Source organism: Sinohyriopsis cumingii, chromosome 1, assembly GCF_028554795.1.
Source record: "Sinohyriopsis cumingii isolate HCF-2022 chromosome 1, ASM2855479v2, whole genome shotgun sequence".
NCBI lineage: Eukaryota > Metazoa > Mollusca > Bivalvia > Unionida > Unionidae > Sinohyriopsis > Sinohyriopsis cumingii.
The window spans coordinates 104102581-104122027 of record NC_142961.1 but is presented as its reverse complement, the minus strand read 5'-3'; the positions used below and the strand labels follow the sequence as shown (position 1 = coordinate 104122027).

At 36.4% G+C, this 19447-nt stretch overlaps 1 protein-coding gene across 1 annotated transcript in view; it reads left to right on the top strand.

Moving 5' to 3' along the window:
• Nucleotides 1-18929, top strand: part of LOC149807483 (uncharacterized) — a 57407-nt gene extending 38478 nt beyond the window's left edge. The window contains exon 2 of the mRNA XM_089967085.1: nucleotides 11997-18929. Coding sequence (XP_089823211.1) covers nucleotides 11997-14236 — 2240 coding nt within the window. The 3' untranslated portion in view covers nucleotides 14237-18929. The remainder of the gene's footprint in view (nucleotides 1-11996) is intronic.
• The last annotated feature ends 518 nt before the right edge of the window (nucleotides 18930-19447 follow it).

Here is a 19447-nt window from a genome sequence, read left to right as displayed (position 1 = left end):
CATTCGGCTAAATTACGGCAATACGTGAAGATCTCATCAAATGTACAAGGTCAAAATTAAAGAATTAGTCAAAAACGGACATGGGTATGGAAAATTCAGTTTGATTCAAAGCAACGCTTGGTGACTGCGCGTATGAAACAGCTGTTTTGAATTAACAATTGGAATGGCAAATTTTTATATCGATCTGAAATTATTAATACGTTTGAATGTTTGAAATTGTTGAAAGTGAAGGTACCAGTTGTAAATGGACATTCTGTTGGCTTGTTGATCACGCCAAAAAATAATTTGTCGAGCGTCAAGTTTTAAAGGTCTGAGAATAAGCAGTGTTTTAAGGCACTTATACTACGATGTTGAAAGTACATATGCTTACACAAACATCCATTTGTTGTGGGAACACATTAAACGTGACAAAATTAAAATAAAATATGCTGAAGTGAGAGACCGATTAACTAACTGAACAATCTATATACACATTGCACAAGCAAGCTAAACTGATTTTCCTGTATGAGAGTCTTCTGCTAGACACGTGGATGACCAGTGACAATCACTCATCAAGAACATACAGTCACATAAAACAAACGATGGATACATGTCTCTAAACACAATTTAAAACCAAGATGGGAGATGACTTACACGACGCTTTCTAAGTAATCTTCAGGCAACGAAAGTCTTGAAATATATCTTTTGGTGAGGGAAACAATTTGTACAACAAAAAATCAAGACTTTGACAATGAAAACATTGAGTATATCAATCTACTCTGAAGATTCGCATGTGATAGTATTTGCTCAGAAACGATGCCAGAAAATGGGTTGACGATTTATTAACAGTTAATTGAAGGAAGCGATACTAATTATTGCACATCAGTGGACATGACTGAAATTAAAGGGAGCAAGAATACAGTAGGTCCAAAGTTTGGTTCAGTCTATTCAGTTTTTTATACACTTGTTACTTATAGAATTCTAAATAAAGAATTGTCGAAACAGTCAGAATTTCATAACGTAAAACAATATTACAAATGGCTACATTCCTACATTTAGCGAAGCAATATTCAGAATTAGTCAAGTAATATTATGTGATATATTATGTGATCTCGCAGTATACAAAAACTGGAAGTCATGAATGGGCTGATATAGATAACATTCCTTTCGAGCGAGAGTCATTACACGACAAACACAGTGGCATATCCTGAGTTGAAACGACTTCAATGACAAAAAGAGAATTAATAAAAGGGAGAAAATATATACTTCTAAATTGGAAGTGCTGTGATGAATAATTTAGTAGTTAGGAATCAGCAGGAACTATTATTTCAATAATTTAAATGTTGGAAGCGCAATAAATAGATTGCAGTCTCAAGCGGCACAAGAAGTTTGAATTTTGAGAATCTGACGCGTTAAGCAGTGCGTCAGAAATGGGGGATGTTCGCGTTGGCAAACATGCATTCACGCGAGTTTATATTGATCACATGACCAGAAGAGTAAGACAAAACTACATGGAAAGACAACGCAGTTAAAGAATAAAATAGTACGCACGAAAAACTAATGAAAATAGACAACATTCGGGAGTATAAAGTTCATTTATGTATATTTGAAAAAAGCTGAAAAAAGTACGGAACGTAAACAATTATATATTGGTCTACGAGACTTAACAAGATTAAAGGCAATTAAAATCGTAAAGACGTTAATAGAATTATCAAAACATTTAAACTTCTCCCAATGTCCTTTAAACAAAGGTTTGTAGAGACTCATTCAAATACTCAGTCAACTGTGCATTTTACTGGAGAGAATTTTAGCAAGATCAGTTTTTGAACACTAACAACACATTCGGTCACAAACAATTACCACAAAATGAATCAGAATCAGTTGATTAAGGAAGATTTTGTAGCACCACATAGTCAAAACCAAAACACCTGTCATGTAATGTGATTTTGAACTAGTAGTTTTTCACAGACATCCGATAGTAATTGATAGTTAGCTACTGAAATAAATGGAACAGTTAGATATGCTAACAGGTGTTAAATGTTATTGAGAAAATCTGGTGGAGGAAATGGGGGAAAATACATTTACCAGAGATACTGTGATGGCGTAAAACAAACGATATTAATGTGATATTGCCTATGATTTGAAAGGAGTAGAACTTCAAATAAAAGGAGAATATATATATATATATATATATATATATATATATATATATATATATATATATATATATATATATATATATATATATATTCACAAGCCAATTCCACCCACATTTTCGGATGTAAGAAATGAACTTGAGATTAAAAACAGAACTAACCTATACAACACCTTTCCCATTTCACTCAACTATGTTTAACTCCCCAGTGAACTGAATTTTGTCGCAAATATTTGATGAGATAAATATTTACTGCAATGAAACCTTTCCACATACAAGCCACTGAACAATTTTGAAAACTACAATCTAAACTTTTTTGACAATGATGAATCAATAACAAGGTCAAGATGACAGTGTGACATGAAATTTTGGTACAATCAGCTAATCTGAGCAAGACGGATGGTATACTCTTGCTGTGGCATTTCATTCTAGCTTTTGATAGAAACACATATCAGAGTAAGCGAATCAGTATACAGATTTCACGTTTAGTTCCAGATGAGAATGCTTCATTTGAAAAACGAGATATATCTAATGACGATGTGTTCACATCGAATAACAAGATTTTGAATCAATTTATTTTGATCAGCAACAATTTAAAAATTCCACCGCAGCGTGCTTGTAGGTGCATCATGTTCGAAGAAAAGAACTTGAACGAAAATGAGCCAGAAGAAAATAAAACTGTACGTCAATGTTTTGGGGAGCAAGTTTCTCTTGATGTGTTAAACGATTACAAAAGTAACTATAACTATGATGCAGGCATTGTTGAGTACTGGAGACGATTACCAGCTGACAAAATTAATTCTGTGACAGACTAAGAAGAACCTAAAGAATTGATTTACTTTTTTATGTAAGACAGTAATGAGTGATGGCATAGCTAGATTGAAAAATAAATCAAAGATGTTGGACACACGTACCTAATGCGTGGATGTCTCGTTAAGGCTCAACCTCGACCGGAGTGCATACCTTGTCTGTGTGCACTGACAGAAGAAAACTTTTTTTTTCTTCTCGTGTGTATTGAGTAGTTGTATTAGACGGCATGTGTTTATGTGAACTCAGAAAGCCCTTTGTGATGATGAAACACTGAAGTTCATCTTGACTTTTTAAAACAATGCGCTTTATTTGACAAATATGGAAGCTTACATTACCAATGTTTTGTTTTCACAAGTGTGAGAACAAACATGTATCTGAATAAGCATGTTGTGTACTATAATGTAAGAACCTTGTAATAATGTAACAGAATCAATTATTGTGAATATTTGTATGGTCTTTAGCCCGTATTGTTCATCTCTATTATTTTACTCGTTTGTTTGGAGCTGGAAGATTCAATTGCTTATAATATAAGCCATTGCAGGTCAGCATTAATCGGTACACGCTCGGGCCTTTTCCACCAATGAGCGTTGAAAAACCACTAGATGTTTCGATTGTGATACGCTTACAACAGGTACACGGACCTTTTCCACCAATGAGCGTTAGAAAAACCACTAGATGTTTCGATTTTGATACGCTTACAACAGGTACACGCTTGGGTCCGGTGATTCGAAAGCACCTCGAAAGTACTACAGTATGCACCACCGCATATACATGTATTTTGATTACAAGAAACGTCATGTAAATCATTCTTGGTCAAAATTTCCAAAGTTTCTATTTCAAGCACGATCTCACAGAGCGCATTCTTTTACTAAACTTGTGCAAATAATTCGCTAAACGTATCACAAGACATTGGAGGCCTAGCGTACTTAAGCGTATGACAGAATTTTTGCGCATTTTCTACGATTTCTCCTTTGTATGCTGTATTCTTCCGTGAGGCCAATACTATAGCCAGTCTCTGAACTGTGACACAATAGTTAGCGAATATATATATATTTTTTTGTATTCGAAACTTCTCGGTGACTCATACATATCACACCTCGAATGTACACCGATAGTAATTGGAAGGTCCTCGACCTTTTCGTCAGTTCGAGAAAAAAAACCTCAGCCATAATTTGCCGCCTTTGAGAACTATATTGAGAACTATTTTTGTTCACATGTCTAAGTGGGCGCTCACCAGTTATTATGTACTTTTGAGAGAGTGACGTATGTAAGTTGAAGTTGTTTGCATTTACAACATGCAAGCGGAGAGAATGTTGGCATACTTCTATGCTGTTTTGATGTAATCTGGCTGACATTTCCTTGAAATTTGTACTTTTGGAAATTGTACATGATCTAAGCAAACTGCTAACTAAAATGACTGCTCCATTGTGCTAAAAAATCAGCCTGAATTAGTCTAAAGTACACTATCCTTAGCAGCTATTAAAATATGGACAATGAATCTTGCCAGACTAGACAATACCAGCTTCTGAAAGTGCAATGAATGAATTACCAAATATATAAAATGTTCAAGAGTTATCAGCTCTTTTTTTTAAATTTACCTCTGAAGCTCAGGAAGTGAAAATGACGAAGTGGAGCTAGTACTTTTTTGAAAAGTGCACATCTGGAGTAAAGCCAAGCTGTCTATTCTGTAATCCATATTACACCCAAAAATCATACACCAAGATAAAGAGAATTAAAGGTTCTTTGAACAATACCTAATATATGCAAGGTCTTTTTAAATAGCCAGTATACCCAGCGAAGAAACCCGGGGAATTTATTTTTCTTTAAAATTCTAACCCTATGCAAAATACGAAACTGTAGAGCGCCATCATAATATGACAGCTAAAGGAGATATAATTACAATCAGACTATATCGGCTTTTTCTGTTGCAATATATGCGGTGAGCTCTTCCCGGGGCGGGGAGGGGTGGGGGCATATCATCATTCCATCAATTTGATTTCTTGTGTATTCTTCCAACTACTTCCGAAGTTATTTCTGGATTTGACGGAAATACCAGAGCGATGTTCCATTCGAACCGTTAGCTGCCATTCAACTATGTACGAAACAAGGACAATCTGATAAAAATCAGATCTCCACTGTCCTAAGTAAAGATCTGACAATGAACGCTTAGGGTCGTGTTCTGGTGAACTATGTTATTATATAATTGCTAATTTTATAAGCCAATCAGATGAAGTCTTATACCTTCGCGTATGCGAGACTACATTATGGCCAAAGATAATCAATATGTGCCGAACAATTTAAATCACTTTCAGATTTCTGAAAGTTACCTTTTCAGTGACTTATACAAAGGTCACCAGAACATGACCCCTAAGCAGTCGCTGTCAGATCTTCATGTAGGATAGTCGAGATTTGATTTTAATCAGATTGGAAACAAGGATTGACCGTGTCGATTGTGAATGCAGCGTTCTGATTTTTTTCTTCTTTTCATTTTCATCTGCATTAGCATCTTCTTGGTCATTCCTAATGTCAGTCCAATAGTAGAAATAGCTATGGTACTGCTGCGTTTTTGGCAAAAAAATTTATGACGAACAAAATATAAGGTTTTCTGTAAAATACTACTCCGACATGCATGCGAGGCGTATAGGTTCTGCTCCTTAGTTTCGTATTTTGCATAGAACGTATTTATTTTAGGTATTGTTAGTATAGCTTTTAATTTGTTTTTTTTTTTGTTTGTTTGGATATAAAGTATACAGAATGAACTTATTTCAGATGAGCACCCTTTCACTCTCAAAAGACTGTTAAATATGATTGGTCATTTTCGCTTTCTCGGCTTAAGAGGTAAATTGGAGAAACCAAAAAAGCTTATCTCATAACTTTTTAAAGTTGTTTTTAAAATATTTTGTAATTGATTTATTTATTGCACTATTAAACGGCATTATTGTCTACTCTGGCAAAATTAATTTTCCTTATTTTAATGAATGAGTAAGTTGGTAAGCTTTGGACTATTTCAAGTTCGCTCCCCGAGCACAAGGGAACAGTCATTTCAATAATCTGTCTTCATAAGCAGCGCGTTTCTTTCCTAATGCCACATGTAAAGAAATTTCAGTCACACAGTTCATGAATGTAGCACATAGGTATGTCGGTATTCTGTTCATTGTGCGTTTTGCAAATGCCCAAGTATATTAGTCCCGATCTCAGAAGTACGTAATAAATGCTTAGGAACTATATGTGTCTCGCTTAAATAGCTGAGTAGTTAGATTGATTTTGTTCCAATTGTGTCAAATTAGCAAATCAAACTGATCTCGTCTGACGTAAGTAAAGAACGCTTATGCTGGCAAGGACGATTCGACAGCGGCCTGTCTCGTTTTGACTCTTGGTCATAGCTTGCTGTGAATATTTGGCACAAAAAGATGAAAATTTAACAATAATAGAGGGGGATAAAGTTTTGTCATTTTTATATTTTCCTTTACTTTTTGCGAATGTCTTTCAAGATGATATAAAAACAAGAGCACGCGTTTCGGCAATAAAATACTAATTTTAACGGGGCCCCGAGTGGCCGAGTGGTCTAAAGCGCTCACCGTTATGGATCACTGCCATCTCACCTCTGTCTGCGTGGGTTCGAGTCTCGGGCTCGGCTAATGTGGGTATGTGAGAAAGCTTGCCGGTAGCTTCTCGTGGGTCGGTGGTTCTTTCCAGGGTTTTCCAGGGTTCTTCCTCCACCATTAATACTGGCCGCCATGTATAGCCTATCTTGTGCTGAAAAATGGCGTTAAACCACATTACAACAACAACTACAACAACTAATTTTAACTTACGAAGGCAGTAATGTTTCCGAAAAAAGCCAGTGACACCTGCGTAGTAGTTTGTTAAGTACTATCCTGGTGCGGAATTAAACCTTTTCGTGGTAAAAATTTGAAAGGACCCATTATATTGTCGTATATTGTGTCAAGTTTTTGATTGCATCAACCTGTATATTAGATAGAAATATATATTAACTTCAGACATATTGTACATACATTCGGTTACCGACATGAAGCTTTATGTCAATTTCAATGGTATCAGACAATCGTAAATCACGGAGCGTTGAAACGCCAATATAGTTAAACATTGAAAACATTATTTTACCTGAATGTCGAAGGCCACTTGTTTCAATGCTGTGCCATGCTTTTGTACTGTACGACAAAAGATTCGGTTACATACAGTAGTACATCACAATAATTTGATGGTAAATAAGAATATAAACATAAAGATTCGTCTCATTCATCATTTGCTATCACGAACGACTCTTATGGTTCTTTTCTTCTTCATGTCTATGTAAGGCATGTAAATATGAAGATATCAATATCTTCTGTCAGAATTATAAGTCTCTGATTCATGATCTCTTTAAAAATCAGATACTGGTATTATTTTTTTAAAATAAAAATTCAAATATTGATATTTTTATTCTTTTGGTTTACCAGGACGCATAAGCAGAAATCGTTCCTGATAGACTAAATTTATCATATCATGCGAAGAATGCTATGTGACTTAAGACACGTTTGCGCATCGTAGAAAATACTATTCATCAGTATATACAGATGATTAATTTATGGCAACAATTAATAATGTTTAGATGTTTGCGCATGCAACATCCATCTGTGTGGTATTTTTTCTTTAATATGGTTGTTATTAGTTAATGTGGTTCACTCAGTAGTCAGTAGTGTCGCTCTGGGTTCATACGAGAAAGTCCACTCTCTGGCTATTTTGGTTTGGTTCACTGTGGGATATAACGGGAATTTAATTTTAGAAACATCAATAGGGTTAACATCAATGATCAGTATTAGGTCTTAAAGGGGATTTAATATTTGGATAGCACTTTTGGGTCCTTTAGATGTGTAACATGTAAGTATATCTTTGATAATTTAGCACGTGGGTACCTATAGATTTATGTCATCACTCCTAGTTAAGATACCCATCATGCATCAGGACTAGTTCTCAAGAGTTGTTTTGTTTGTTGTTGTTTTTTAAATTGCGCATACACACTGAGCATTTTTAACAAAGTTTACGAATGCGCGCATATTTTATTTAGCAAAATACACATGCACATTTTATCATTTTCAAAAAGGTTTTACAATTTATTATAAAAATAATTTTAAAAATTAAACATTTTAAAAAAAGTACATTCAGATACGAAAAATATTACCAATTTTATTTTTAAAATTTAATTTTTAATGCAAAATTATGCATCCAGAAACATAATTGTTTTCTTTAGCAATGTTGAGTAGTAATTATGCTTCTAAAAATATGGGTGACCCAGAAATTTAAAAAATAAAAGGGAAAAAGGTCTTTCTTTGATGCCCGCACACTCCAGGCCAAGTTCCACGTCCAGAAGATCCATTTTCTCCACCTATCCAATTGCCACTGATCCACAAAGACTGACAGGGTAAATTAAGGCTATTGACCTCGCTCTGTTAATCCTCCACTCAAACTGTTAACTCTTCCGCATGTTACAATTTTGGAATTGTTGCCACTACTCCTCAATGAGTTGCTGTTGATCCCACTGGAGCAGTTCTAGCCTTTCAATTATGTAGGATTGTTTATATGTGCGATGGTTGTTTAGGTTTTCTTGTTACTTCACGGTGCACTCGACTAATCCTTGGTGATGGCAGACAGCACACTTTCTTATCCTCAACGACTCGGCTCCAAAGATGCTAGAAGACGGTGATGATGATGAGTTTGAATTATAGTTATGCGAGACAATTCGACCATGTACAACTATCTAAAAGACAGCAGCGAGTGAGATTGAATCAAAGTCGTGTAAGACAATTCGACCATGTACAACTATCTAAAAGACACCAGCGAGTGAGACTGAATCAAAGTCGTGTAAGACAATTCGACCATGTACGACTGTCTAAAAGACGCCAGTGGTTGTGATTGATTTATAGACGTGCGAGACAGTAAGACCATATACGACTAGCTAAAACGACAGTGAGTGAGATTGAATTTAGTCGTTTTTCGACCGTTCGGCCATGTACGACTTCTGTAACAAATATACATACATCGTACCATTGAACTAATTCATGTCCGTTCGGGGCCAAGTTTTCAAAGGGTCATGCATAGCAGCATAAAGTTGCACGGGAATCGTACTTTAGGACGCCGTTTATTCTTTTTTAGTCAAATTCTTCTTTGTTCTCCAAGTTGGTCTGTCCCTATCATGCCAGTTATTTGTTTGTTACATATTTTGAGTTGATCTTTTTTAACCAGGTGCAATGTACTTAACTAATCGCAATTTTAGAATCTAACTACGGAGTAGTCATCAGGTGGCCTCATTATAAGAACCAGCGTCAAATACAATCTCGTAGGCCCTCAGATTCAGTCAGGTGGCTTGTGGTCATAGAACACAATTAGTTTTACTATATGTTCTCTACATTTGTTTCCCAGTACTGACCTTTCCACTGTGTGACAATCAATACAAATCATATGCTGATCTAAAATACCTTCAAAGATGACTTCACGGTGAAGTTCTTTTCAAAGGTTGACCTGCTCTATTTTTAGATGCTGGACTGTCAATTGAGCAGCATGTAAACAGAACACAGATTTCACTTCCTCACCAAGGCCTTATTACTCACTGTGCATTGTCGCCGAATTACACACGGACAACCAAACCCTGAGCTCATATTCTCAAGAATAAACCATTACCTTTAAATCCCTACCAAGCATGAATAAATAAAACTCTTCTATCACCACCAAAATGAGGGAGGAAAAAAATGTTCTAAAAATAGACTAGAACTACATTCGTGGGTACTGAACTGGAAGTACTAATTGTGACCTGATTCCTTGTGGACGATGAGAGGGTGATGTGTCGCGGTGTTTTATATTTTCAGCTAAAGATAGAGATTCTAGCGATATCGGATATTCACCGTCATTTCACCATTTATCCATGTCTTGATAGCTGATTTTCTTCAAAGGGCTTTGGAGGGCTTGTGTTGTCCCCCTTTGATGGCGCCGATAACCAATTGATGGTCTTTAGCGTGGAGTGTGACAACTTTTCTGTTATAGTAAAAATCTGCAATTCCCATCTCATTTGTCTGTACTAGATTCATCTTCGTTTTCAATTGTACAAGAACTTTGAGTCCAAAAGTCGACGTATAATGAGCAATGTGAATAATTTTCATTAATATAAAAGAGAAGTCCCTGGTAGTAATGAATAACGGACAAGATGTAAATCGACTCTTGAAATAGTAATTTGATGAACAAAGCCTCTTTTCTCAACGAATGGTGACGGACCTGACTATTAAAAACATCGATTACACATGGGTATTATTATTCTATCTTCGAAAAGATATCTTTAAATAACGTCTAAGGTTTCATTTAGTACAAAATTCATTCTTTTAACGTAAATTAAAACACGCTTAACTCGAATACCAGGGTGATTAGAATGAATGTTCTTGAGATTTGCGATTTAATCCGATAATTGTTCCTTACTGTATTTTTCACACAAAAAATTATTCCTGTCAAGAATAGAAGTATTTTGCTTGATTGAGATATAAAACATCGCTTTTACATAAAAAATCTAATTATTCATGGAATAAATACTTTAGCAATAGCATTTCTAAACCACGTCTTGCGTATTGCAACATGAGTGAAGTTGCGCTGTGTGTTGTCTTTGAACAAGTACTTGTGAGAGACTGAATTTAGCTTTATATTAAAGGACTTTCTGACTACGAGTTGAACGTTAGTTTTATTCACGATATCCTTTTCTCTCTGCTTTTGCACCACTTTCTTCTATTCATGTTTTGGTTTGTTTTGTTATTGTTTGTTTTGTTAGCTGTACTAGTCATAGAGAAGAAATACTTATAGGATGGTATGTTGTCCGTCGTCAGACGTATTCCTGTCCTTCAACACAAGTTTGTTGCTTGTCCTAAACTACGGATAAACTTTACACGCATGTTCATTCCTTGGTACAGTACTCTACTTTGTCCTAAATGAAAATGGTGCCAAGCTGAAATCCAATACGTGCACCACATCAGTTAGTTTTTTTTCTTCTCGATGAATAATATCAGAGATGGTTTCAAACTCTCTACAGTTCAAAGAAAGATATGATCATATTTTGAATTCTCTGAAATTCTTTTCGACCAGTAGAACATCAGTACCATCTAGGGGCTCTTGTTTGTATTAAATAAAGAAATCTCTTGGCAATGATATTGGTAAATTATGGTTAAGTAGTAATAGTAATACTAGCAACAGCAAAGATAGCAGCAGGAGTAATAGTAGTTGGTGTTCCTGTTGCTGATGCTGGATTCATTAGTGTTGTTCTTATGCGGTTGCGGCAGAAACCCCCCGCAGTTTTAGGAGTAAAAGTAGTGACAGAAGAAGAAGACGTGATATGATGTGATTTGGATTTTTAACGTAGCTTTAACAATTTTTCAGTCATATCGCTACATGTCTGCAATGTGGCAGTTTATAGTGATGTCTAGCACTGGGGCATCATGACGCAGACATTATAGCATGATGTCCCACCCAGTCACATTATCCTGACACCAGACCGACCAGTCCTAACACGAACCTCTTAATGCTGAGCGCCAAGCGAGGCAGCTGTTAATACCATTTTTGTAAGTCTTTGATATGACTCGGCCGGGGATCAAATCCACGACCTCACCCATCCGAAACGGACGCTCTGTCTACTAAGCCACCGGAGCGGTCAGAAGAGAAGAAAGAAAGAGAGTTCATCGTCCATTGTTGCTTTTCCCCATCCCCTTTTCCCCTCATGCATCGGAAAAAGATGCAGTATCTTCATCACAAACACTATCATCACCTTTGTCAAAGTTATTGCAGCTCTCCCCCTTTTCTTTCTTTTCCATTTTCATCATCATCATCATCATCATCATCATCATCATCATCATCATCTTCTTCTTCTTCTTCTACTTCTTCTTGTTATTGTTATTATTATTATTATTATTATTATTATTATTACATATTATTATTATTATTATTATTATTATTATTATTATTATTTTTATTACATGTATTATTATTATTACAGGTATTATTATTATTATTATTATTATTACAGGATGGTTTGAGGCTATTCCAAATGACGGCCGTGTCGTGGAATATTTCGATTCGATTAGTGCCATTACTAGCGTACGGCCAAAGCAGTTTTTGGTTCGATCCTCTCTGGTGGGATATCAACTCAACACAGATAACGGGATCAGCAACTGGGTTCCACATGAAATCGAGCCAGGGGAAGTGCTTAGAACGGGCGTTGTGCACATGGACCAAAAGAAAAACAGGAGAAAACCTTTTCTGAAAAGAATGTTCAGTTCTGGGAAAAGTGGACGAAGGGACCAAGAGTTGAAATATTTACAGTGTTTTGATCGAAAAGGAATGGAGATTATGATTCCGTTGATAATAGCTGGAGTTTTTAGTCCAATAGGGGATGTTTCCCGTGCGAATTACGACGCAGTGTATGCGCTTCATGACCTTGTAATGACCTTTGACTTACCTCTCAAAGCGAGGTTAGTTTATTCAGATAATATTGGAAAAGACAAGATTCCACCAGGTGTCGTTTTGTTTGAAAGTGTTGTTGATCACGAAAGTGTTCTTGTAGCCAAGCACCCTTACGTGAAAAATGAAAGTGAAACATTCGAAATACCGGTGAATGCCGAAATTCTATTCGTGAAGGAGAAGAGGAGAAAAAGTTCGAAGAACGGAGATTTAGAGGGTCAGAAGAACTCAGTAGTAGATACTAATGTGCTGGGGACAGGATTAAACGATTTAGCTATAAGCCATGCACTAGTAAACCTACCTATTAGGGTCAAGGACAGTAAGAGGTCAAAGGGCAGCTCCATATTTGACAAATTAACTGTGCGCTCGAAGGCCAAGAAAGAAAGAGCCAGCTTAAAAGCACTGCAAGAGATAGGTGTATTCTCTTCTAGGCTGAGTAAAAGTGAGATTAATTTTGAGAACTTGTATGCTCATGACGCAGAAGAAGACTTGCCAGAGAAAGAGACAGACGATGTGGAGGACACAGACATTCAAGATACACCAATGCCTCAAGGGGATACATCTCAGTCTGACCAGAATCAAAGAAGATTTTCAATGCAGGGTAGAGATCTGCCGCCAATACCAGTAAAGGCAGGAAATCAGTGGCTGGCCTTGGGTGACAAAGACGGACTTTATGAGGAGCTTCCTTCTAGAGCTGTCATGGATGACGTCAATCCGAACGAACAAGAAGACAGTGATGGGTATATCGAGCCCGCACAAGTCAGACATCCTCATGCTCACAGGACCACTGATAGGTCTCGAAAAGTAGGCAAAACAAAACCTCCAACTGCACCGCGTCCAAGAAGAATGAAGGGCGACATGGCGCAGAATGTTGCATTGTGTGGCATGGAGGACCAGACTATTCGCAAAACCTTTGATTTTGAAGCAAATTCAGCCAATGGGCGTGGTGAAAATTCGCATGCAAATAGAGAAATTAATCGGCAAATATACGCCTTTGGACATATGCCTTTCAGAGATGGAGCAGATAATATAACGAAAGGAAAGCCCGGATCATATATGTACGACGATTCTGTCCGATTACATGATGATTCAGAGATTGAACAAAAGGAGTTATTAGGATTTACTAAATTAAAGTCTCGATCCGCAAGGAACTTAGATATTGATGTAAATGCAACTATTCGAAGTCACAATATACGTAGGAAGCGCGCGGTAATGGACGTATTTCCGAGCGGAGATCCTGTGAAGGATTTTCGCCAATCAATGACGTTTTCAGTGGATGATCATGACCAGTTATCAACAGAGCCCGGTTATGGACGAATTGTGGAAAATGAGCGAGTAAAGTCTTACATATTTGGAGATCGAAGCCTTTGTGAACAGCAAAATATTTCTTTCTCTGAATGTGAACCGGACTTTAGCAAGCGCTACCATCGCTCGCCATCTCAAACAGCCATGAGTGATACATATTTAAAATATGGCAATGATTCAGCAATCTCTCTCTGTTCACGTGGGGATTACGGAATGCCCGGAGGAAGTGAATATAGCTATTCTGAATATTCCGAAAGGCTTGACGATGGTTGGGTACCCCCGGCCAATATAAAAAACTTGAGTGTCATAGAAGTTTCCAAATCACTTCGTTATATTGGTATGAAAGATAGGATAGTCATTCGATTTGCAAATGAACAAATAGACGGAAATATGCTTTGCTCTTTGGACGAAAAATTACTCCGAGAAGGATTTACGGAACTAAATGCTTTGGAAAGAAAAAAAATTCTTGATTTTATTTTAGGCTGGAGGCCCAAGAAATAGCATTGACGTTACCAGGATGTTATAATTCGATTTAGTTCTGTTCAGAAGGTATATATTGTATTTCTTTCCAGTCTAGTTTGTTAGAATGTATTGCTTAAATACTGCAATATTGATTACGAGGGAAAGAGGCTACAAGATGAGTCTCGTCATATTAATGTTCAAGGGTATATTTTGCATATTTATATTCATACATGTAAGAGAAACAATTATTTTGTTTTCAATTTCATATTTGTAATCGACGACTTATGTCTGGTCAGCGACTATTGTCGCGAAGAAGGTACCGAACATGCTTAATGCCCTTTGTCGTCTGCTCGGGTGGCGACTCTTTTATTCTTTTAAACTGGCTTATCTCGTTCCTGAATCAGGAGATTCTCAGTAGATTAAAGAGTGGGTACGTGCAATCAAGAGAACGATATATCTTTTATCATTATTTAGCAAAAAAGGTGACAACTCTCGAGCAGTTGTTGAGGATCCAAGGAGTCATCGTTATTGTATATTAACGCCGTCAGTGTCCGTATTATGGCCATTCATTGACTGAGCAGTAATTATTGTCATTTGCGGAGTACTATTTGAAATCACAGGTTAACTGAGCACTTATTGTTGTCACCTGTTGATTGGGCACTGGTTGTATCTGTTGTATTGGGATGATTGAGTACTAATTGTTGTCACTGGTAGATTAAGCACGAACAGTTGGCACCGGTTGATTCCAGAGCACCTACCACTGACTTTGGTCTCGAGATTACGGTACCAATGCTGTAAGTGGTGTGAAAAGAGTATATATATATATATAAATATATATATATATATATATATATATATATATATATATATATATATATATATATATATATATATATATATATATATATATATATATATATATATATATATTTGTTTGTTTGTTTGTTTGTTTTCAAAGTTGTAATTTTAAATAATACCCCCCCCCCCCAGCGTGTCCGTGATAACGCCAGAATGTTACATCGTAAATAACGTTGGTTTCGAAAAGAGGCATCAGTTATGAGGGATAAATTTCTTTTTTTCCCAGGCGTTGCAGCTGGAGACGAAATAGGTTCACTTTAGAATCACTACTAGATGGGGTTGCCAGATTTCTGAAATTGTTGTAAATTTCCTGTTCGGGCTAATTTGTTTTTGAGTTTTTATTTTCAATTTTTTTTATAAAAAAAAATTTTTTTTAATAAGGTTGTTGAAGGTTAAATGCGGAACTGTCCCGCGGAATGCGGAAAGACTGGCAACCCTGCTCTTAGAGTTAGAAAAAAATACTATATAATAAAGTTAGTACATTTAAGTTGGAAATAATGAACTCGTTTTATCTGAGCAATACTGCACTGCCTGACGTCTTGCATTATAGTTAAGAAACAAAACTCATTCATATGTTCCATTTAAGTGTAGTAGCCTATACATACAGTACGTCTGGTACCAGGGCTGTTGTAAGGAACGGGCGATATGTGCGACCGCCCAGGGAGCCAAACTGGGGTGGGTGGGTGAGGCGCCATTTCGCTGTTTTCGTTATCTTTTAGCAAAGGTTTTGGGGGGTGGGGCCATTTCGTACAGCGCAAGACTAGCCACAGCCCTGCCTGGTACTGTATTTTGGTACATGTGCATCATATGGTAGCAAAGTGTCTTACGTTGTACATACTGAATGATGTACGCTGTTTGCATATACTGAATGATATACTGTTTAGAGTAAAAGGTCATACGTTGAATATACTGAATAATGTACGGTGTTACTCTTTAGAGGAAAAGGTCTTAAGTGGAATATACTGAATGATGTGCGTTGTTTGCACGTACTGAATGATGTACACGGTTACTATTTAGAACAAAAGGTTTTACGTGGTATATACTGAATGATGTACGCTGTTTGCACATACTGAATGATGTACGCTGTTTGCATATCCTGAATGATGTACACTGTTTGCACATACTGAACGATGTACGCTGTTTGCATATACTGAATGATATACGCTGTTTGCACATACTGAATGATGTTTATAGGTTACTGCATTTGTATGGGAAACTATGAACGAGTTTTTCGGATGGAATACTGCACGACCTTGGGAGTGTAGTATATCCATCCGACAAAACTAGTTCATATTTTCCCATACAAATGGAGTAATCTTTTTATTATATGCTCATTTTTCTTATTCTACCTAAGGCCTAATTACATAAACAAAATACACTGCAAGAAACAAAGTAACTGAATGTATGCCGTATTCCAAACTAAATACACAAGCGCAGATTCATCATTACATAACAACATTATTAATGCGTACATAACTCTGCCCAGATAAATTTGAACTTAGTCGCGCGCTGGACATAACTTTTGAAAGAAAATAGCGTTTTGGTCTGCTTAAAATTGAAATTTAGATTCCTTTTGTGAATGAATGCGTATTGCAACAACTTTTCCATTCAATCTGGAATGAATAGGTTTAGTTTTGTGATTATGGACTGGATTCATCTGTGCAAATTCTACATGAAATACAACGGATTGAAATAGTGACGGACAAGCGTGTTGACATCTGCAAGTGTGTTTCTGTTCTGACACTGAATATTTGAAATCATAATGTGGGAGAAATATGAAGTCTTTCAGTTGCAATTATCCAAAAGACGCTATGGAATTTAATGTTTTATTTCATTTTGAGTGCAGTAAAGAGGATGTAATTGCACTTGGAATATAGTCGAAATTACAGTACAATGTCGAAATGTGTAATCAAGCTTGAGAACCCATGACATGGCTCATGTAATTCGGATTTGCAGAACTAAGAAAGGAAATTCAGGACGTAAAACTGTAAGTATATTTTTTTGCAATTCTTATTACCAACTGAAGAAGACAGTTTATGCCTTGTCAGTTGCATGTTATTTTTAATTTGTATTTATCAAGCACTTTTATGAAATCTGAGATCTCCCACCTAAAACCGAAACATTGTGTCCAAAAAAAGTTAACGCGGAATGTAGCAAAGCAGCTGGTACGTGTCAGTCCACGAAACATCTGCTTTAGTTCATTCAGAAACAAATGTAATCAACCAAAACGTAAACCGCCTACTATGTGAGTGTACATGATTTGTTTACAAAAAGTGCTGGCCATCTGCGTCCATTGTTTGTTTACAGTAGAAAGTAGTTCCTTTATGAATTTCAATACGAAGTAGCGCGTGAGTTCAGTATCGTAAAATACTGAACGATTCTGACAATGAAAAGTTAACGGAGACAAAAATGAGCATATAATAGACGCTGTTACTGTTTGTAGTAAAAGGTCTTGCGTGGTATGTACTGAATGATGTACGCTGTTTGGACATACTGAATGACGTACGCTGCTTGAAAATGTTGAATGATGTACACTGTTACTGTTTAGAGAAAAATGTCTTGCGTGGTATATACTTAATGATGTACGCATTTTGCACATAATGAATGTTATTTTGTACGTGGTATATACTGAATAATTTACGCAGTTTGCATATAATGAATGATGTACGCTGTTTGCACATACTGAAAGATGTACGCTGCTACTGTTTAGAGCTAAATGTCTTACGTGCTATAAACTTAATGATGTACGCTGTTTGTGTATATTGAATGATGTACGCTGCTCGTACATACTGAATGATGTACGCTGTTGCTGTTTAGAACGAAAGGTTTTAAGTGCTATATACTGAATGATGTACGCTATTTGTGCATACAGAATGACGTACGCTGCTCTTACATACTGAATGATATACGCGGTTTATACATACTGAATGATTTACGCTGTTACTATTTAGGTTCATAGTTACCTAGCTGATATTTGATATTCAGCAGACCTAATCCATTCATGGACATTTATAAAAAAATTAGTAATTCCTCGTTCCTTAGGCCAACCTGAGTCGTTCGTTTGATAGATTAGTGTATAAGATAGAAAGAATGCAAAAGGAAATTTACTTCCCTGTAATGAATATTATTTATTTTAAAATATGTTATTTACTTTAAAAAAAGCATGTGGTGTTGGGAGAGTCGGGTTTTTTGTTTCTGTTCCATATCATGTATTGTATAAGCTATATGCTGTATGATGATATCAAGTCTTTCTTAGAGTTGGTAGAAATTAATGAATATCTACAAGCCTGTCCTCGTTTAAATTTATATTAGCACCAGGCTACAGGCGAAGAACTCAAACTGTGATTCGTGTTGAATACGTATTTTCTTGCATCCATCTTCTTGTCATGAAATGGTGTTTTGATTCATTAACAAGATGGAAAATCTTGATAAATTAATGAACCGCTTGCAATTTGATGTACTATGTTTTTAGTGAGTTTGAGCGACGAAAACTTTAAATGTATATTAAGAAACAAAAAAAAAAAACATTCATCCCTGATCGCTCCAATCGAGTCACTCACCCACCATTTCGTGCTATTTCGGAATCCCACATCCCTCCTAACTGTGTACTGTTATTTCACAACATACAAAAATATTATGAGTGTTTTAAATATGACTTATGCTTTCAGCCCTTTTCTAAAAGCAGTCATTGTGATAATAGATCTTACCGAAAGTTTTGCCTTATTGGGAGGGGGGTGGGTGGGAGGAAAGAGGGGCTATCCAAGCGGGATCTGATAAAATAATTGTCAATGCGACTATATTTCTTGTTGAATATGATCGACGTTACGTATATATTTGTTAAGGTATATATTAATTAAAGGGAAATGATACGTTATTGATTTCTGTTGTTTGTCACTGCAGCAGGTTGACGAATGCCTCTTTCTGTTTATCTCTATTTTCTTTTCTACCCTTTTTTTGTTTCATGTATTTATTTCTTTTGTGGTGGCTTTTGGGAATTTTGAATGCATTGCTCGATGTTCGATTGATTGATTGAATATCATGTTTAATGTTGCTGTATTTGCCAGGTTATTTTGCTGTTGTTTTTGTTCGTTGTTTGTTTCATCCATACTTACCCCCTTCATGACAAAAGTTAATTCCATCTTCTCCGACTTTTAGTAAGCTGTGGCCAAAAAGTGGATTCAAAATTTTCGAGTCCGATTATAATATTGTGCTCTAGGGCAACATTTTAGTGACTCCGTTTGTGACTCCGGATACATTCCATTTGAGTCACCCAGACGAGAGTTTCGTGCGTGAAACGCTCATTTTTCTTCTGCTACAAGGGACACAAATGCAACGTATCTGTCGGCGGTCTGTTGTAGAGGGCTAAAAGTAGCGTCCCTTGCTTTGCTAGAC